The sequence below is a fragment of the Ixodes scapularis genome, unplaced genomic scaffold, assembly GCF_016920785.2.
Source record: "Ixodes scapularis isolate PalLabHiFi unplaced genomic scaffold, ASM1692078v2 PGA_scaffold3__209_contigs__length_174095766, whole genome shotgun sequence".
NCBI classification, from domain to species: Eukaryota; Metazoa; Arthropoda; class Arachnida; order Ixodida; family Ixodidae; genus Ixodes; species Ixodes scapularis.
The window spans coordinates 87,527,660-87,549,283 of record NW_024609868.1 but is presented as its reverse complement, the minus strand read 5'-3'; the positions used below and the strand labels follow the sequence as shown (position 1 = coordinate 87,549,283).

General features: G+C 43.1%; 1 protein-coding gene across 1 annotated transcript in view; it reads left to right on the top strand.

Annotated features, from left to right (window-relative positions):
• The window catches only part of LOC8030317 (cGMP-dependent protein kinase, isozyme 1), a 361,630-nt gene extending 342,630 nt beyond the window's left edge, over positions 1-19,000 (top strand). The window contains exons 11-16 of the mRNA XM_042292539.1: positions 476-584; positions 8,515-8,744; positions 9,511-9,652; positions 14,516-14,865; positions 15,537-15,603; positions 16,811-19,000. Of these exons, the coding sequence (XP_042148473.1) occupies positions 476-584; positions 8,515-8,744; positions 9,511-9,652; positions 14,516-14,865; positions 15,537-15,603; positions 16,811-16,906 (994 nt within the window). The 3' untranslated portion in view covers positions 16,907-19,000. The remainder of the gene's footprint in view (positions 1-475; positions 585-8,514; positions 8,745-9,510; positions 9,653-14,515; positions 14,866-15,536; positions 15,604-16,810) is intronic.
• Positions 19,001-21,624: the final 2,624 nt, after the last annotated feature.

Below are 21,624 nucleotides of genomic sequence, written 5' to 3'. Positions count from 1 at the left end.
TAATACGCAGCAGTATAGGAAGCCAGAGCGTTACTAAAAAAAGAAAGGCAAGAACATGCGTCGTGTAGGAGGCTATGAAACTTATGCAGGAGGCTATGACACCACACACAAAATAGACAAACAAAGGGGTCATACAACTCCGGTATACTGTCATGATTTCAGTCGTGTTGTTGTTGTTTCTTTTTGTACTTTTCTACCTATTTCTCGTGAAAACGTTTAAGGCGAATACTATACCGGAGTTGTATGTCAGCGCCTTCCCTTTTTTTTGTCTTTTTTGTGTGTCTCCCTGCTGCCTCCTCGTCCTTTTTCTCTGCGTCTGTCTATTCAGAATCGCCAAACTAGCGCGAGCATCGATCGTAATAAGCCACGCCCCGCGATTCTTAAACTGTCGGTTATCGCGGAGCATCTGCCGGAGCACACGTTTCGAGGTTCGTCGTTCGAGCCCTTACACTCCCGTTCTCTCGGCTTTTTCTAGAATCACAAGCAAAGCACTGGAAGTGGACTCCGAGGTGAAGCCTATCCAGCTGGACGACCTCGAAGTGCTGGCCACACTGGGAATCGGAGGCTTCGGACGAGTGGAGCTGGTATGCGAGCGTCATGTTAGTCTGCTGCAGGTTTAGATTAGAAGGATCGAAGCCTCTCCCGCGAAGCTCTGTGTGTTTGTGTGTACGTTGATAGAGCCTTAAATTGGTCTGCATTAACTGGCGACATGTCTCTCAGCTGTAGATAAGAAATTTAGCGAGTGCAGTACAGCTGCTAGTCTGCGTTCTCTAACGTGCACCACGCATTTGTGATACACGACCGCACGCCGGTGCGATGCTCATCTAGATCGAAATGGGCAGGGATGGAGATCGAACCCAGGATCTCTGGGTTCTGCAGCGCGAACTCCCACGAAGCTCTCTGCCCGCCGTGACTGGTAGCTTCCTCATCTCCACTGAATCCTCTCCAGCGTTCGCTCTGCGTGAAAAGGGTGAAAAGCTTCAAAAAGAAAAGCTTGCCTTTTTTTTTTTTTTAACCTGCAATTACACTTTAAAAATCTGGAGCGCCAATTTTCCCACAAAGCATTTGGGAAAGCCAATTAATGAAATATATTGGTGATATATCGGCGAAAGACGAGGCTGTTTCCCAATCGTGCCAATCAATACTATCTATTGGTGCGATATCGGCGAATGACGAGTCTAGTACCTGAGGTCTATAGACATCTTAGCGGTCTTGTCACCCGCCGATATCCCATCGTAGAACTCAGCGATTCGCTCCCCCAAGTGCTTTGAAGAAAAGTAAGTGCTCCTGATGTTTTTTTTAGAGTGAATATAAATATATTTCTATATTCTATCAAAGGTCAAACCAAGGGTAGTCGATGCGTGAATGATAACCTAATAAACAGGCCTGAGGCAAGGAATATAAGATAAAATAACACGACGCGAGGAATGGTGTTTACGTGCTTAAGAAGTGGTCTTAGCACCATTCTGTAATTATGTTAAAACCATTAGGGAATGAAATACTCCTCCTCCTGAGATTGTTTCTGTTGCATATAAGGTTATTTTCATGTCCCTTCCTCCCTTCCTGACAGCCACGCAGGTTCAAAATTAATAAGGAATATATCATAACACCTCAAACCAAGCTGAGATTATTCGCGACAGAGCTCCATTAAGTACTCCTTTATGCAAAAGGAAGGAAAGAAGAAATAAAATGAAGGGGTATTTGTTGCCGTTCTCGTGATGATTAACTCAGGAGCATTTGAAGTTTTGTGTCGTGTTGCCTGTTGTTCTCTTTTTTCTTGTCTCCCTGCAGCTTTAAATAATGATGATTCTTAATCAGCTCGCCTGCATACTTCCTCTTCTTGCAAGTCGTAGACTTGCCTTTTTATCGCACTAAACTCTATTTACAAATTCAAAAAATAAAATATATATATGCTTATTCCGCATCCACCTATATAAAAGGTGCAATCAGGAGCGAATACCGCTGAGCGAGAAGTGTAAGAGACTGAAAAGAAAGATTTGTTTCCTCGCGGTTAATCAAGTTGCACGCCTGAGTAAAAAATAAACAACTTTATTATTTTTTGTTTTTTGCGCAAAGCTAAAACGGTTAACCTAGTGGGAGCTCGTGCTCCCGATCGACGGAAAACAGCGCACTGCCGTCCAACAGCTGCGTTCAACTTTTTCGCCTCTCGGCCGTGTGGCTCATCTCGTCGCAAAACAGAAAAGTTATATTATGATTTCATCCGCTCACAAATGGTTCTAATAAATAGCTTCTGGTAAGGGGCTATTTCAAACCACATCCATGCGCGTGTGGATTGCGCCCTGCCAACGCTACTTGGTACAATCGGAGCCCGTGAACATCCTGCTCTTCCTCCGTGGAACGTCATCATGGTCGGATGGTACCATCTCCGGGATTGGACCCGAACCCGATGCCGAGCGTCGTTCGACTCGTTCATTAGACACGAGGTCCAGCCGAACGAAGACACAGCACTCGTGTCGAATCTCTGCCATCTTACCGCTATGACGTCAAACTTCTGTGCACAAGCTTTTGGTTATTTTACGTGGTGCTGGGGTTGCTCCAAGACAACGACCACGCACTTGCTTAACTGTGGAAATTGCACGCAGGACTAATGTGTTTGTAAACAAGAAAACAATGTTTACGGAATGGTGGCAAGCCTGTTAATAACTTTTTTTTTGTTTATTTATAGATTTAGTTGTAAAAATCTTGAAACACGAGCACCGAGTTAGAACTTTGAAGATACGGAATTCGGTAGCCCTTTTTGACAGCGAGTTCAATCGGCTATTTCACTTTAAATGCGAGCTAGTTCGCTTTCAATAATGATAAATTATATCTGAACACCTAGTCGCCCTCATCGCACTTTTAATGCCAATCAGTAATGTCAACTGGAAATTATTATCGAATGACGAAATACATAGTTTTCTGACCCAAAACCAGGGTAAAAAAAAAGCATATTTTTTTTAATAAATAAGTCAGATTTGTTTTATTTAAATCACCGTATCTAGAAAATAGTAATATTATATTTCTAGATGCATTTTTCAACATAGCAGATTGATTGATCAATTCTTTCTATCACTAGTAACAATGCAGAAGAAATAATTTCCGGCGAAGATAAAGTACAATTTTGTGCACTTTTTTATTACTGTAATTTCTGCCATGCTAGAACAAAAACAGTTTGGGTTGTTTAAGAGTTAAAAAACTTAATTTGCTTTTTATTTACTTTTTCGCGTTCTAACTTTATTTTAACAAGACCTTATATTTTTTTACTTTTAGTTTATTTCTTTTGCGTTATGATTTTGTTCCGATGAAACGTTGCGTAGCTGACGAGCAAAGTGGAAGGTAGAGAACAAGCTCAACGCTCCGATTTATTCGGAAGAGCAATTCTTTTTGCTCCTGTTTGGTCCTTTATAAATCTTTCTTTCTTCGTAATTCTTTGATTTAAATAAAAACACAAAAAGTCACTTAGAAAGTATTAAATGTTAGACAAACCGCAATAAAAAATATTGTCCTTTCTTTTCAGGAAGGGCTTGATTTAAATCAAGTTGATTTTTATTATCCACCCTGCCCGGAGCTGTTTAGAAAAACTCCATGACGCAGCACACGCCCACCGTCTCAGTGCGCATTGCAGACTTTTCAGTGTTCATCTAAAAAGCAGACCTGCACTTTTTTCTTTATAAGTGATAACCGAGAAAGACATGACATCCTTTGACTTCACATCAGTCGCGACTGGGACGGACATGCTGCTGAGTGCGTACTCTCTGCAACATACAATTCGCAGCACCAAATGAGTGTATCTCGGCACGAACTGTGGAATAGCCGTCAGCATAATTCGATGGTGTCACGAGCCAGCTTTGTATAAGAAGGATGTTTAAATAAACGGACGTCAATCCGGTTAAACATTCGATAAAGCAGTTTTTTAAGACGCATTCCAGTTTATTTTAAACATTTAGGGAAAATTATTCGGCTTTACGTTGTTGAAGTTTGCAGTCTCTTGATAGTGCTCTCGTGCTTTCAGGGTTTGCTGAATCAGGAAATTGAAAAGTACACATTCCTAGCACCAGAGTACTTATTTACCAACCTCACCCCGGGGTTGTTGAAATACATGAGCGGGCTTTGCGAGGTTTCTGGATAAGTGTGACCTTCCACTCCATCCTATAATCATGGCTGCTCCCGCTTTCAATATTCCTTGGACTTAAGAACAAAGCCGCTGACAGGTTTCGAGGGAAACTGACCACAATGTTGGTAGCACCTATCGGAACTTCGTCATATGCGACCAGTATGCTTCAGAGCTAGGGTGCACATTCCCGGTCAATGAGACATGTTCCCCCATCACAGATTTGTCTCAGTTCCTTTTCGGCTACGACGCAGAACTCGCTGCGTGTCAAGGAACGCCAAGAATCTATAGCGAGGAGTTTGATTTTTACTAAATTTGAAGCTTTGGGGCCTAGCTTCCATAGAGATACAAGTTACTGTAGTCCCAGTATACTAGCTGAAGTTAATTGCTTGGTCGGCTGGGTGAAAAGACGATTAATGAAAGGGAGCTTGCGCCGATCTCGCCTGACCTTAATTAATTAGGACTGCCCTACCGAAAAAAAAACAGTTTAAACTGGATTATGGAACAGGACAATATAACTGGATTTCTTGCTGGAAACCTAAAATACAGTTGGCGAACCATTGTCTGCAAGCTGGATTTCAGGTTTCCAGCAAGAAATTCAGATAGATTTTCCTGTTCAATATTAATCATAATAACGTCTTTATCTCCCATTTACAATGGTGGAGGCCGAGACAAAAAGCCGCACGAAACGGCTCGACGAGCTCTCGGCCCTCAAATTGCATTCTGCAGCAGTGACAGGGCTAGAGAGAACTAAAATACACGCACGCACACCAAAAACATTAGTCGTCTACAACAAAATGGCACATCAACGAACGCAATTCTTTCGTGTTGATGGTATCTACGTGAACATCACTGTGAATAAAACAATTAAGCAGTTTAAGTAATCTGCAGCATAACATTTCTTTTCTTAGGTTTAATCGGCAAGTAGGTACATTCCAGAATTCAGTGTTTCGAAATTGGTAATTGGGAACGCGTTGGTTTAAACCAGACAGTTCAATTATGTAAGTGCGGTTACTGAATAATTCATGTTTATACTTTGTAGAAAGCCTATAATTATACATATTGTCGATACTTGATATATTATACATTCCGAACACGTTTTCTGTATGCGAGCAGAACGGCACATTAGCAATTGTGCGTAACATTCGTTTTTGGAGTAAGTGTACCATCTTAAGATTTGTTGCCGTGGTATTACCCCAGACCAGGTGGCAGTACTTTAAATGAGTAAAAGTAAAAATTTATACAGTAATAATTTAACTCACCTCGGAAATATATATCGATTCCGATATAACAGACATACAACCTTTGCTAATTTATTTTTTAAATTCTCAATATGATGGGCCCATGACAAGTTTTGTGAAATCAATGCCAAGCGTTTTGAATGAGTCAACCAATTCAATATTTACCGAGTTTATATAAATGTGTTCTAATGGGGAAATACCGTTATTTTTCGGCCTAAATATCATAGCTTTTGTTTTATTGGTATTTATTTTTAAGGCGTCTTTATCGGTCCATACTCCTAATTTATCTAGTACTGTGTTGGCCATAGATATAAGTTGATGTGCCTTATCAACAGTAAGAAGAAGCGTCGCATCGTCAGCATATATAACAAATTTAGTTGTCTGGTGAATGTTCACAATATCATTGGCATAAACGTTAAAAAGGAAAGGTCCTAAGATACTGTCTTGAAGTACACCCGATATTAAAGATTTGATAGTGGAAATGAAATCATAACAAACGTATTGTTTGCGGTTTCCAAGGTAGGATTGAAGAAGAGTTAAAGCTTGTCCGCGAATGCCATACTATTCCAGCTTTTTCAATAATAGTTCATGGTTTAGAAAATCAAAAGCCTTAGTAAAGTATACGTAAATACCAAGTACTAGTTTACATTTCTTGAGATTTCTTAAAATAAATTCTTTCTTTTCAAGTAAGGCAAGTTCAGCTGATTTGTGCTTTCTAAATCCAAACTGGGATCTTGTAATCAGCTTATGTTTGTCAACAGCGTTAGACAAGCGGGTGTGGATAACTTTTTCAAGTCCCTTTGAAAAGACTGACAGTACTGACATAGGTCTATAGTTATTAATATCATTCCTATCTTCCTTCTTGTGCAGAATGGAAACCTTGGCTACTTGCATACGCGCAGGAAATATTCCTGTCGATATGCTCAAGTTGAAGATATGTTTTACATAAGGTGTTATAATGTCTAGAACATATTTTACTGGCTTAATCTGGATATCATCAACATCTCTACTCGTGGTGTTCTTTAAATTCATAAACACTGAAATCACCTCGGTATCAATAACTGGATCGAGAAAAACATAATTCTCATTCTTTTTTTCAGTGTATGAACAGGCTTCATTACTATACGCGTTTGTAGCTAAGTTTACAAATTGATCATAAATCGCATTAACTAAAGCAACACCTGTAAGTTCTGTACCATTCACACAAATTTTTTACACACCAACATGAGACCAGTCACATTGTAAGATTGAATTAATCATTTTCCATAGAACATCAACACGTCCACTTGACGAGCCCAAGCTCTTATGATAGTAATCCTTGCCTTTTGAAGTTCCTTTGTCAGCCTATTTCTTATATAATTTGAATTTGTTAAGATCCGTTTAATCTCTTGTTTTATTTAATTTTTCAAACAATCGATTTTTTATATTAATTTTCGATAAGAGGACTGGAGTAATCCAGGGCTTACGAATTCTTTTTTATGTTTTAAATATCTTATACGGTAAATTGCTTGCATACAGATTTTTTAACCTGTCCAGAAAAAGATTGTACGCTACATCAGGGTTTGTTTCATTAACAACGGCCAGACCAATTTTAATTTCTAATACATTCACGAAACTTTTCAAGGTTATGAAGCGTGATATCTTGAAAACGACTGATGTACTTTTTATTATTTTATGGCATCGCTTGCCTGTTATGCAAAAGAAAGTGGGTAAATGGTCACTTATATGATAATTTAAAATTCCGCTAATAGCACAGGTGTTATCAACATTTGTGTTAAAAAGATTAATAAGGGTTTCCGTGTTTTCCGTGATTCTAGTTGGTTTAGTTATCACATTAGCAGAGTTATACGTAGCAAGTGGAAAATTTAAGTCATTTTTAGGTGTGGAAAAAAGTAGCATGTTAATGTTGAAATCACCTCCAATTATCACAGTTAACTTATTGTCGCTACAAAATCCCATGAGATTGCCAAAGAAAGCAAGAAAATTCAGAATGTTGCCCCCCTATCAGGTGGACGGTAAACTGCAGAAACACGCGTATTATCTCTAAGCAAAGACAGGATGTTATAATCACTAGAGACAGCGAAAAAACATAATAACAGTTCACAATTCATGCCTTCTTTTATTAGTGCACACACGCCTCCACCACGACTAGTGGTGCGATTTAAACAATAGGCATTGTAGGATGGCAAAGGAAAAACGTCCCCTTCATCAGAATACCAAGTTTCAGTTAACATAATTACATCGAAAGGAGTTTCAAACTGTCCAAAAAGACATTCGAGGTCAATAACTGTGTTCTTTGCCGAACGTACGTTTAACGAAAGCCCGTAGGGAAATATTAGACCATGAGCTTAGGTGTTGTTTCAAATCAGTAAGTAAAAGATAAGGCGAATCCATCAAGTAATAACTGATTCGTCATATTCACGTAGGCAGCACTAGGAGTCAATCGCGAGCAAATCGTCTTCGTTCTTGACGATGTAAGAGCGCTCGCCATCCTTACGCCTGACAAAAAGTTTTCCGTTCCGGTTCCAGACATACAAGAATCTTCCTTTTTGCCCATTCTTTTGTCTTGGCCAGCAGCTCCCTGTTATACGTGGTCAGGTTTTCGCTGACGTTCGCGTTGATACCAGCGTTTCTCAGCCTAGCCTCCTGTCGCACCAGGCGTCCCTTGTGGTTTGCGATTCAAACTTGATAATGATTCCCGGAATTTTATCAGGCTTTGACGGTAATCTGTGGATAGCTGTGACGTCACTTTGAGACAGTTCGGGCATTTCCAACTTTTCTGCTATTTTGTTCACTTTGCTTATCAAGTCTTCACCTTCAGTTTTCGGGATGCCGTGAAATTCTTAGTTGACCTTTCTGCTTCGCCAATCCAGTTTAAACTGTTTTTTTCGGTAGGGTGACATCGAACGATTACAATCAAGAGAAAACTGCGAGTCTATGACCGGACCACGGTGGTGATTAGTGTATGGCCCTTTAATAGCCAACAATATTTGCGAAGTGGGTGACGCTTGGCTCACAATGACGATACTAGACCAGTATCTCCGAGCTGTATGCATCACACAGGCACTTTTCGGGGTTTGTTGAATCGCCATTGGTATTCTCTACAATAGCACAATTACGGCGAAACAAAACCAAGAATGACGTTTCTGGGCCTCTCCGCAGGTGCAGTACGTGCAGGACCGGAGCCGCACGTTCGCTCTCAAGTGCCTGACCAAGAAGCACATCGTGGAGACGCAGCAGCAAGAGCACGTGCTGAGCGAGAAGGCCCTGATGATGTCCTGCCGGCACCCGTTCATCTGCCGTATGTTCAAGACCTTCAGGGACGAGAAGTACGTCTACATGCTCATGGAGGCCTGCCTCGGAGGGGAGGTCTGGTCACTGCTCAGGGACAGGCGAGTCTCTCTCTTTCTCTCTTATTGACTTTGTTTAACGGCCACCCCTTAGAAAAGAGGGCCACGGTGCCGGTTTTTCTACGTACTTTAGCAGCGGGGGCAAAGATTGGTCACGAGTGCTCTGTCAGCGTTCGGCAAGGACTCCGTGCGTTTGTTTCATCCCAACGTCCACCAATGGCGGCACGGGCCCGGCTTCCTCGTCATCACGAATTCCCTACGCGTTCTCTATGTTGCCCTTTGAATGGCGGGCCCCTCTTTGCGTTTCGATGCACAAAAGACGCATTTTAAAACACTTGCTCGCCGTGTGGTGCTCCTCATCGATCGGCCGTGCATGGTGTCGCTAAGTACAGGAATCATTTTGGCATTCGGGCATTTGACGTATACGTAATCCTTCTGACACCGAGACACTCACTTCTAAAACCTCGATTCTTTTTACTTTCTTTCTTCGAGTGTGGGGTTTGGGTGCACCGTTGGTTTATAAGAGTATTTACACTTAAACTAACTTAAAACAACAAATACAATTACAAACGAGATGGGTATCTGGTAAATTTTCCGAAGCCACCTCCCACAGTTTTAATAAAAGTCAGTGTTTTTTCTTGTATAATTATTTTGCGTGCTAGAACGAAAACCGTCAGCAAACTGTTTAATTTACCACTCCAGAGAATAATGAATGTTTTAAAGGGGTTTCACTGGGCATTTAATAGAGTAAAAAAAATTTTTGCACGTCCCAATACCCAAAGTATTTCGTCATTCTCGCCGGTGCCAGGGGCTCTTTCGACGAGGGCACCAGCCGGTTCTACACGGGCTGCGTGCTGGAGGCCCTGCAGTACCTGCACGACAAGGGCATCGTGTACCGGGACCTCAAGCCCGAGAACATGGTACTCGACTCGGTCGGATACGCCAAGCTGGTGCGTACGCTTTGTAGTCACTTGTGTCCAGCGTGAGACTCGCCGAAGCCTGATTTCAACGATACGTACTATCATGCCTGCAGCGCGTCTCCGACTGGTGTGTTTACCGCGTCCCAAAAAAGTGGTTCCTGGATTTCCGCCTGATGACGTCATAGAAGTGTCGCGCTGTCACCGGCCGCGATCCTGGCGGCGTCCCAGCAGCGGTGGTGAATATGGCAGACGCCTGTTCTGTCACAAGTCGCTCCCGTGAAGTCCACGGAAGATACTATGCCCAACCGCCAGGATCGCGACGTGCGACGGCATAAAGCTCCAGCTTTTGTGACGTCATTTATCGTCACTTCGGGACCACTTTCGATTTACAGGCAGAAGAGGGCGCTGAACACATCATTCGGAGACGCATTCCGGGCCCCTGCTCGAGTGCATAAAATCGTCTATCAGCTCAACCAGTTACGAAGCATACTCGTGAACCTAATTAGAGGAAGGCATTTTTTTATTATTTACGCGTACATACCGCTGGCTTTCTGTTGATAGGTGAGGTAAGCGCCGCGTGGGGGTTCGCAAAACGTAGGAGACGCAAAAACTCGCTGGGGAATAACATTACGGAGGTGTGGGGCAACCGAAATGCAGAAACAGGGATATCACACAAATTTAGCTCAGCACGACGAAGCACGTACTGACACTCAATATAGTAAGCGCACAAAATGACAGGCAGCATCAACAATGAATCAAAGTAGACAATGTCGACATCAAATGGTCCAAGAAATACTCTTTAAGCTGTAGGAAACTTTTTTCGACCCTCTCAGAAACTTCGACCTCTTGCGGAAGCCGGTTCTGTTCTTCAACGGTTGATCGGAAAAAATGACGACTCATTCCACTCTGTGAAGGTGGATGACAAGCGAAGCTGTTTAGCACACGACACAGACGTGACACAGAAGTTTGAACAAAGGTACGAACACATTTATTGTCTTGATCGGGGATCATCGACGTGACGAACGGTACGCACACACATGTCGAGGACTATCGCCGCCCCGAGGAGCCGGAAGAAACTATACACGCGTAACGGGACCGCCACCAGGCGGAAGGAAAGGAAAATAGGCACGCGAGCGCTTGGAACGACAACAAAGACAAAACGGTGGGCTTCCCTCCTCCTTCTTTCCTCCTAGTCTCCTTTTGCCGCTGAATTTGTTCATGGGTGACGTGACACAAAGTCGTGACGTCATTTTCACCCCTAAATCTAGCGGCGAAACTGAATTTGTGTTGATGTCACGTGACGTCAATTTCCCTGCTAAATTTAACGAAAACGTTTCCTCGCCAAATATAGTGGAAAAAATTTTCCCACCAAATTTAGCGGTAAAATTTCCCCGCTAAATTTTGCAGGGAAATTGACGTCACGTGGCACGAAGTTGTGACGTCAATTTTCCCGCTAAATTTAGTGGGAAAATTGAATTGGTGTTAAGGTCAAGTGACGTCAATTTCCCCGCTAAATGTAGCGAAAATTTCCCCAGCAGAAAAAATTTCCTTATAATTTTAACGGGGAAATTGACGCCATGCGGCACGAGTCGTTATGGCACACGACGTCATGACCTCGGGTCACGTGAAGACAACTTCATGTCACGTAAAGGAAACACTGCAAGAAAAAATGTTTCCCTTGCAGTGTCCCTCTGAGCTGAAGCAAAGTATAAGGAAGTGTTTCAGATTACATTTTAAAACCAGAGTTTGCCGGCTCTACGTACTGTTGTTGTGACATGAACGTTCCACAGAAAGACTGACGCCTAGATACCTATAATCCGACGCACTTGTTTATGCGGAGAGAAAGTTCGTTCGCTGCTTTTGTAAGGGTTGTGGTGACGTCAGAACGTCGAGCTCTGATTGGTTCTGATTGGAGGATAGTGGGTAGACCTCAGGGCAGCTTGCCTTTGAGGTCTTCCCACTATCCTTCAATCAGAGCAAATCAGAGCGCGGCGTTTTGAAGTCACCACAACCTGTGCAAAAGAAGCAGACGAACTTGGGCTCCGCATAGCGTAGAAAAATCTAAGGGGTCACTTATTTCGAGTAAAATACATTTTGACACATTAAGTCAAGTTAAGTGGCATCTGCCAAGTGGAACATCATTCCGAGAAATCCTACAATCACTGATTGAGAGAAACCTGGTCATCTAGTGTTTTTATCTCGTGGTACAAAATGCAGTCGTCCGCGAAGATTCTTATCTTCGTATCAATGAAACTGCTTTAACATCATTCATGACAATAAAAAAAAAGAGGACGGACCCCTGAGGAACACCCGTAATAGCTGGAATACTATCGGAGTAGCATCTGCAACAAATACACATTGACGCGGTTTTCTGGATAAGACTCAGACCATTTTATTAGAATATTGTTATTCAAGACCTTTTATGTTTTGTCAAGGCTTTAGATGCGTCACTCTTTAAAGGCTTTAGAGAAGTCTGTGACTACCAGATTTACCTGCCCCCGCCAATCTAGAACTTCAGCAATGGCATGCACAGTTTTAACCAGATGAGTAACGATGGAAAGCTAACATCGGAAGCCATGTTGACGAGCGTCAAAGAAATTGTACTGTTCAAGAAAAGCTACAGCGTGTTTGAATAAAATGTGTTTTAGTATTTTGCTACAGGATTAGAGATAAGCCTATTGCCTTCCACGCATAGTGAATCACCGGCCTTGTGACTAGACATCATATTAGCTAATTTCCGTTTATGTGAAAATACGCCGTCGCTCAAGAAGTTGATAAAAGGAAGCGTAAAATTTTGAGCACCACTCCGCATATCAAAGTAAAAACATTGGTGATATCGTGTCTGCCGGTGGTCTTGTTAACGTATTTCGCAAGCAGGCATACGAAGATACCAGCCTCTTAGACCGTAATATCAAAGATAGAAGGACTAAATGGCCTAAGAAAAACTGATAAACCGTTTTTTTTTTTCAAGCATAAAAATTGTGCTGAAGTAATTATTGAGGCAAGAGGCAACGTCTGTTAAAGTGAAAATCAAGGCATCATGTACGCGTAGGTACATTGGTCTATCTTGCCGGAGGGGAAAGTATCTCCGAAATTTAGAAGGGTTCGATTTTAAGAAGGTGCAAAGGGTTTTATTGAAGTACCTATAATTGGCTTGCTTTAGACAAGATTTGAGTTGAGTTTTTAACTGGTGTAGCCGGTCGTGTCAAGGGTTGCGTTTTTGCGGGCAACATTTAATCTTCTTTTCAAATGCATTATCTGTCTGTTAATCCATGAAAAATTTTCCCGCTATTCCCGTTCTCCGGTAAGTGATTCACATATTACCTCTACCTCGTACTATTTTATTATAATATTCACTTCAATTAAGCCCGAAGCTAGCTTCTGCACGAGAGACCAGCATTCCCAGGCACAGGAGAGGGTTTCCGCTCTCCAGCCCCTTCGTTTTCGTCATAACCCCTTCAGGTTATAGTTGTTGTTTTTGTTAGATTAAAGGTCAACTAAAAAATCATTTTAAAACTGGAATAAGATTACGATGCCGAGGCATTGTTAACTCAGAACAAAATCGGGCTTCGAATGCAAATTATGACGATGACAATTACGCTGGAATGGTGAACCGAAGTTCAGAGTGGAACTCCAAACACACTGTCTACGGAGATCATTGCTGTGTCCCGACCCCCGAGTAATGCTGACCTAGAGGTCAGTGTAGCATCGCTCATGTCAGCCAACAAACTCCTTGTTTTGACTAAACTTGCCGATGCACAGCCGCAGTTTGCAATTTTAATTTTGTAAAAACTCACGGGCCTCCATCCGGAATACAGGAGATAAGAAACTATGGCAGTTGTCAAAAGATTTCGGAATGCTTTCATTCCGACGCCAGGCGAACGAACTGGGAATTACTGGCCTTGTACATCACGGGAGTTTGGCACTTTCTTTCCGCTCAGACAAACCAGGCTATGCAATTCCTTGAGACACCTCATTCGTGTAAAAGAGAGGAGGAGCGAAGAGGAGAAGTAAAAACATGCGATTTCTCTGAGGATGACTCGCATTACAGAGTCCTCTAGAAAATATAGCAGCGGATGAGTTGCACTTAATTGTGTCTCCGATGCTCAAAATTTATATTCTGCATGCATGTCATTTAAAGGGATACTGAACCGAAATTTCGAGCTCACAAAACAAGGCTGGAGGGGTAGGCGGGACGCTGCGAAACCCAAAAACATCACTCATACAGCAATATCTTTAACGGATCGCAGTATTTTTGAAAAAAAAAAAAAAAAGTGCGCGATTGAACACGGCTGACGGGACATGTGACGTCACGATTCTCGCTCCCTCTCCTCTCCTTGCTACGTCCCGTCGAGCTAGTGAACAGAAGCCAGGAGGAGAGAAGCGAGGCCGCTTCCCCTCACTCTAAAGTTTTCCAGGGGGACAATGACGTCATGGCCCTCGCTTGATCGCGCCCTTATTTTCCAAAAGTACGGCCATCCGTTTGAGATATCAATGTATGAGTGATGTTTCGGAATTCGTAGCGTCCCGTTCAACAATTCTGCGGTCTTATTTTGCGAAATTCAAATTTTCGTTTAGTATCTCTTTAACGTGTTTATTTTACATTCTCTAAATAATGCTTCAAAGCAACAAAAAAAATAAGTATGAATACTTAGGAGTACTATGCGTCAGGTGAAAGTCACATATACCTTGGTGATGACGAGTTGTACCTTTTCGGAAAACTCAAACGGTCAAACTTATGTAATCAAACATACTTGACTGCGTAGTTATATCAAGTGAGCGGGTGATTTCGCAACCATCTTTACTTTGACGCCCAACTCGCAAACAGTCGATGCTAGCAGGAGGTCATGATAACCATGTCTTACGCAGACTCGTGGTGCCCCGTTCCCGCAGGTTGATTTCGGCTTCTCGAAGCGTGTGCCGGCGGGCCAGAAAACGTGGACCTTCTGCGGCACCCCCGAATACGTGGCTCCGGAGGTCGTGCTCAACAAGGGACACGACCGCGCCGTCGACTTCTGGGCCGTGGGCGTGCTCATGTTCGAGCTGCTGGCCGGCACGCCACCGTTCGCCGCAGACGACCCCATGAAGACGTACAACGTCATTCTCAAGGGCATCGACATGCTGGACTTCCCGCGGAACATGTCTCGAAACGCCGTGTCCCTCATCAAGAGGCTCTGCCGGGAGAACCCCTCAGAGCGGCTGGGCTACCAGAAAGGAGGCATCATGGACATCAAGAAGCACAAGTGAGGACCATAGGCTATGTAGTATGGGGTGCCTGGAACGAGTGTCTGACGGGTAAGTTTACCGCGTCCTCAGAAAGTGGCTCCTTAAGTTTCGCCTGATGACGGTGCACACATCTACAACTGCCTTCCGAGATCCTCGCAGTCGCACAGCAGCGTACGGAGGGGGCTGCGGCAGACGCCTGTTCTGCTGCAGGTCATTCCCCAGCTTGACAGTTCGTAGAAGCTTCGCCAGCCAGGCGCTGGGACACCGCGACAACAGCGGCACTCGCGTTCGCTCATGCTTTTTGCACGAAGTTCTAGAAACAACCGCCAGGATCGCGACATCCGACAGCTTGACAAGCCGGTTTCTATGACGTCATTTGTTGCCATTTTGGGACCATTTTATATGCATGGACACTAAACGCACAAGTCGATGACGCGTTCCAGGTACTTGTAGTCATCGCCCGCCATAGCTGTATGGGTTTCTGCTGAGTGCTCGCATACGGCAAGCTTTAATTTCGGTTATTTCTTTCCGTTAAAGTCTTTGACGCGCGATTAGCTGCTCTATTCACCACTCGCGCTGATGTGACCTCAAATGAAGACGCATGAGCAGACGTAATAATCAAGCATAAATAAATTCGTCTTCGTAATCGCCAAATGACGTTTGAAATCGTTTCCTTTTTGACCAACAGGTGGTTTCAGAGTTTTGACTGGGACGGGCTGCAGGCACGGACGCTCCAGCCACCCTTCGAACCACAGGTAAGGCTCCGGACGGCTTACCTACAAGTGTCACTCTTAAGACGGAAACCATATGTTATTGATGAGCGGAGAGTGTCACTAACTTTTAATCCTTCCTTCTAATTTTTATTCCGTATAAATATACATTGCCGCAAACATAAGAAAAATACCGTAAATATTATAGACGAATAGGACACCCGTTTAACGACCTACGTTTGACTACGTTTCGGTGACTGTTTGACTACGTTTCGGTGACTTATGTCAATGTACAACTACGGCATACTACGGAAACTAAGGTGCGGAGCGATTTCTGTAGTGGTAGCTCGTAGTCGCATGTTGACGTAAACTATATTAGCATAGTGAACCACTACAGTATGATGGTTCTTTACTTTGGTCTGTGTTTTGTGTGTGCGCGCGTACCAAAACGATTAAAATTCAAGTTGTAGAAGAAAACGAAGGAACTCAAATCCAGGCCCATACAATGTAAGGATAGCGCACAAACAGAGAAAGCCACGTCCAAAGCCGTTCCTGTTGATAGTATATATAATACGGGGATAACCAGTTTAATTTTTGTTTAGGTTGACCGTCACATCCTAATGTAACTCAATGCCGTAAAATGCAGTCTTCGGACCTTAGTACTGCGGCAACACTCCAGTGTGATGTCGACGCCCAGAATCCGCATCTAAACTGATTAATTAATGCAGCTAAAATAAAAGTATAATAATTCAATATGTGGGCATGTGTTGCAGTGATAGCGGACCTCGTGTATATATGCAGTGATATGTACGCGTATTCTTAAGAGCTATGTCCCCCACTTAGTGAAAAAGTAAAAAACACTACTCACAGAAATGCGAGCATGGAATGTAAGCTGCCTTTTTTACACTTGAAGGGAAATTGTTTTGTAAGCAAGGGCTATTGCTGAAGAATGCTTTAGTCAAAAAACTTATTTTATTAGGTCGGGGAGGAGTGTTGATTCCTTGTTCTCCGAGCGGCCATGCCCTTGGCGATGTCTGTTGTTGGCTTTTGTGTTCACGCTGTTCTCCGAGAAAATCTTTATAGCTCCTCTCACCAAATACGTTGCACGTAGACGCACGAAGTTATGGACTTTCACATTTCTCTTTTCGTGCATTTCACAGCAGGAAATTAGCAATGTGTGAGGTTGCCTGCTCTTGTAGATGTTTATTCTGCACTTTCCTGGCAACACGGCCTTTCTCTTTCTGTCCTCCAGATACGGGGTCCCGCAGACAGTTCCAACTTCGACGTCTACCCACGCAACTTCGAGATCCCTCAGGATGAGACGTCGGGATGGGACGAAGATTTCTGAAGATGGCCGGTGGCCGTGCTCAGTCCACGTAGACCTGCATAACGTGCCAACGACAGAACGACCCCTTCGACGGGTCAGCGTCGTCAAACCGCGTGCCAATGCATCTGCAGCGTACTCCATTCAGGCCGTGTGCTGACGGGGGAAGAGAATCGCGTTGCACGAGTGAGCCTTAGCGCAGAACTGTTGGGCAGGCCTTCACGAATGCGAGGAACTAAGGACAAGGCTGCGCTGCGCATGCCCATTAAACATTTAAGAAAATGAAAAGAAAAAATGTAATTGCACTCCGCCTTGTGCCTCTAGCTTTCAGCCAGCTCCAAATAATGTTATCTAACTCGCAGCTACTTCTACGTACCATTACACTCTAAAGGTCAAAACACGAAGCTGAAGAAGTATTGTCGACACTGACGCCGCCAACGAGTTTTCTCTTGCCTTCTTTGCATTATTCAAAAAAAATATATGGCTTTGAAATAAGGGTAATGGCGAAAACTAGTTGGTGAACAGTCATACTTATAAAACCCCGAGACAAGAAACAAACAAAAAAAGAAAAAAAATACAAACCGAAGTTGTGTTGTCTTTTTTTTTATCTTGTCTTGGGATTTTATAAGGAAGGAATACCGCATCGCTGAAATTCGTACACACACAAAAAGTGCTTATCTGGCGTAAAAGCGCTAGTGAACCAGGCGCAAACTTACCACTTGGAAAGACAAGCAAGCATTCGGTGCCAAGCGCATATTCTAAATACGGTGGGAATCCAGTGAGGGCTCCGAGTCAATCGGACACTTTTCAACGGAATCTTGTAGCATGAAGCGCATGGAGGATGGGTTATGGGCCTTGACAGGCAAATAGTCACCTACAAGTCCACTGCGAGTAAGCTGCAAATTCTCCTGCCTCCAGTATGAGCCCGCTACCGTTCGTGGCGGCTTGACAGCGCGTATACGTGCTCATCGTTCACCCGATGCCAGAACATCACTGAGGACAGAACTCTCTAGCCACAATTAAGTTAACTGAAAAACTGAATGTCTGCTGTCAGGGATCATTTTTAGAAAGCTTGTCAAATAAACGCTCTTTATGTCTGCGTGTAGAACGGAACAGAAGAAAAACATGTGAAGTTCGATTTGGATTGGCACCTATTTTGGTGGTACATCAGACCAGTTACAGTGAAGTCAGTACCTGACCTTGAACAGGAACGCTGCTTCCTAAAAATTACACACCACCCATAAACTGTTTTCCTAGAAGGCGTCTTTGTATATTGTCCGAAACGCGTATCCGGTCATGATTTTAGTGATGAAAATGAAATTAAAATTCTTTCATAGAGCGGCCCGTGAAAGGCTAAGGAAGGACTCCCCAAAAACTACCCGTAAAGGCTCTATACTTGTGCTCCCTGGTATCCGACTGATGGCCCGTTCAGCGGTTCCGCAGCTCAGTGCAAATCAGCCTTCAAGCGCGACCGAATCAACGAGGAAATATAACAACCCAAAGGAACCAGGCGGCAAACTTGTGCGAAAGTACGTGTGACCACGTTGGATGCTGTGATCTTGTTCGTGCCTCTATATTTGCACCAAACCTCTTCTGAATTTGCTCCACACAACCGAAAATGTCGGACTGCTTTCAAACTACTCATGGCAGGTGACAATTGAATCTGAACCGAAAATTAACACGGGTGACCGTTTTCGTTCTGTACTCTAAATGAACTCGAAGTTTTTAAATGCAAAATTATGACACTGATCAAAAGCGATAGTACACAAAGCACAGCTAATTTTTTCTTTAAAAAAAAAAAAGGACGCCGCAATTTGGTGATAAACGCCAGCAGCAGTTTCGGTATAGTCCACAGTGCGTCGTCCACGAGTCTCACAGCACATGTTCAGAACCAAGGACGCCCTCTTCTCGACGAAAGAGCACCAAACTGTGAAAATGAGAGGTTTCAGGCACCTTAGTTAAGGAGTCCATCCTTCGATTAAAGAGAGGACATAAATGCACTCTAGAAACATATGGCGCCTTGGCGTGCACCATCACTTCGGTACGAACTGTTACGCGAATCAAGCTGCACCCGTCTTGTTGCGTGCTGTATACGTTCTCGCACTGGCAAGTGAAACAAACGAGTGTTTATTAAATATTGCAATTTGTCAACGTGTGCTGTGACTATATACGTCGCTAGGTCCATCCACAGAAAACTACCGAAAAGAACATAACGAGGTAAGCTTACCGCTGCAACGATCGCGCCGGCATCGCTAAGGCTCCCTGCTTTCAAAGAAAATCCGAAACTTCTAACTGGAGATGTATAGCGTGGTCCTCAAACTCAACGTCGCCACGATGTGGTTCATTTTGGCATATCTTATGCAATTCCTGGACCCACCGGTCCAACTACGTGGTAAAGGTTTAGCTCTCCTATCACAACCCATCCTGAGGAAGACATTCCAGCTGCTACAGTGCAGGATTGTCAGGTACTCGCAGATTCACCTGCCAATTTTTTGTGAGATATAGCCCTAAAGTAACCCAATTATGGACCATAAAAATAGACCAAATAACCCAAAAAGTAAAATTTCATACAACGTGTTTAAAACCATAGAGTTAATATAATGTACGCTAGAAGTTCAACTGGCGCTAGTGCTAATGCGACTTCCGGGATGCCAACTGAAGCAGACAGCAACTAAAATCACTGGATCCTGGGAAAGTAGCGTCAAGCTCCCCGTATGGTCGCCATTTTGGACCAAGAAATGAGCAAATTCTCCTTGACCCCTCCGTTCTTGGTGAGCCGATCTAAATTTGCTGTTGACGGGTAGCTTTACGGAGGCCCCTAGCAAAAATAACGGTTTGAAATTAGTCCGGAAAGTGAAATCCGGACTAAAATCATACCGGAGTCAGACCGGAAAGGCGGCTTCCGGTTCGCACAAACCGTGAATTTTAAAATCCGGTTCAAAGTCAAATTGGAGGAATTCCGGAGAGGCAAATTCCGGTTCGCTCATACCGTGATTTTCCTAATCCGGTTCAAAGTCAAATTGGAGGAATTCCGGACTGGCAACTCCCGGTTTGCTCAAACCGTGATTTTCCTAATCCGGTTCAAAATCGAATTGGAAGAATTCCGGAGAGACAGATTCCGGTTCGCACAAACCGTGATTTTCCTAATCCGCTTCAAAGTCAAATTGGAGGAATTCCAGACAGACAAACTCCGGTTCACACAAACCATGATTTTCGTAATCGGTTCGCAAAAACTGTGATTTTTGGAATCCGGTTAAAAGTACAATTGAAGGAATTCTAGACACACAATATGCGGTTCGAACAAACCATTCCTTGCCAAATTTCGTTAAAAGGCAAATTGGACAAAGTCTGGACTGAAAATATCCGCTTTGCACAAACCATACTTTGCCATATCTTGTTCAAAAGAAAATCGGATCAGCTGCCTGATGCCGAAGATTTTCATGCGTATGGTTGAAATATCAAGTTGCAAACAAACCATCCCGATCCCGTACGGGCTGCGTCGATCACAGCGCAGACCGCAGAAGACAGCGAACTGATACGCGGTGCCAAAAAAGTAACATCTAGGCGATTTTTGCGCAAGTCATCGCCATCTAATTCCATCTAGCCTTTTCTATGCACTCTGTAATACTTGTTCATTATTGTGCTTAAACTACGTTTTGTTATTTTGAATTATTTTTCTTAAAAATTGTTTGATAACTGTCAAATAACCTTTTTCACATAATTTTCTCCACATAACCACAAACGAAAACAAGAACTAATTTGATGCCACAGCTAGATGTACACACAATCGGAAAGTGTCATTTTAGTATCTTTGAGAGCTTTCCTGCGGTTTTCTTGTTTATGCCTGCATGTTCAACATTTTATTATGGTGCACATGCAGGCAATTTCAAGGGCTTTCATCAATACAGGTACGCCAAGCAGGGACTCGAACCGTAACCGTAACCGAAACTGAAAACCATTTAGGAACAAAAATTTCCAGTAACCATAATCGGAACAAAATTGTTATTTGAAATTTACAAAAAAACTACCTAACCGCAACCGTAACCGTAAAGTATTTACAGGTAACCGGTTTTAACTAATATTAGCCGAAAAAAAAAGTTTTTCTCACGTATGACCTGGAGGAGGGATCATGAAATATCGTGGCAATTTGAGAGAGTTACTTTCAGCGAGTGGTGCATCTGGTAATATATTTCCGTTCAATCTAACTTTAGGATTAAGGATACTTAGTTGAAATCAGTGGTCGTGCTTATAATAAAGAAGTCTTTTTTTCTAAATCTGTCACATTCCTACATCGCTACATGTATCAGTGTGTGTCGCCTTCAGTGTAATAACTAATAAGTTAGAATTCTCATATGTCCATCCAATTCGGTTCTATCAAAACCACCGATGTTCCTGACATGCAGTAGCCAGTATGAAGAAACGATGTAAATTGACCGCCATGCAGAGCTGGCGGAAAAGAAAACCTGGTATTAATTTAGTCTGCAACGCGCCGCTATTGACAATTTTGTAACAGCACAGAAAGAAACAAAAATGTGAGAGGTTTGACATTGGTGTTAAGTGTATGTTTCATATTAACGTGATCCAGAATTTATGTGAACAGAAAACAATCACAAAATTAAAAGTATTTTGTGAAGTGAAAGCTAATATATCCGCTGATGGCCAGTATTTAAATGGAAGTTCAGTGACTGGCCGGCATCGGCGCTTTGCTGTTCAAACTGGCGAGCCCCGTCATGGAAGATCCG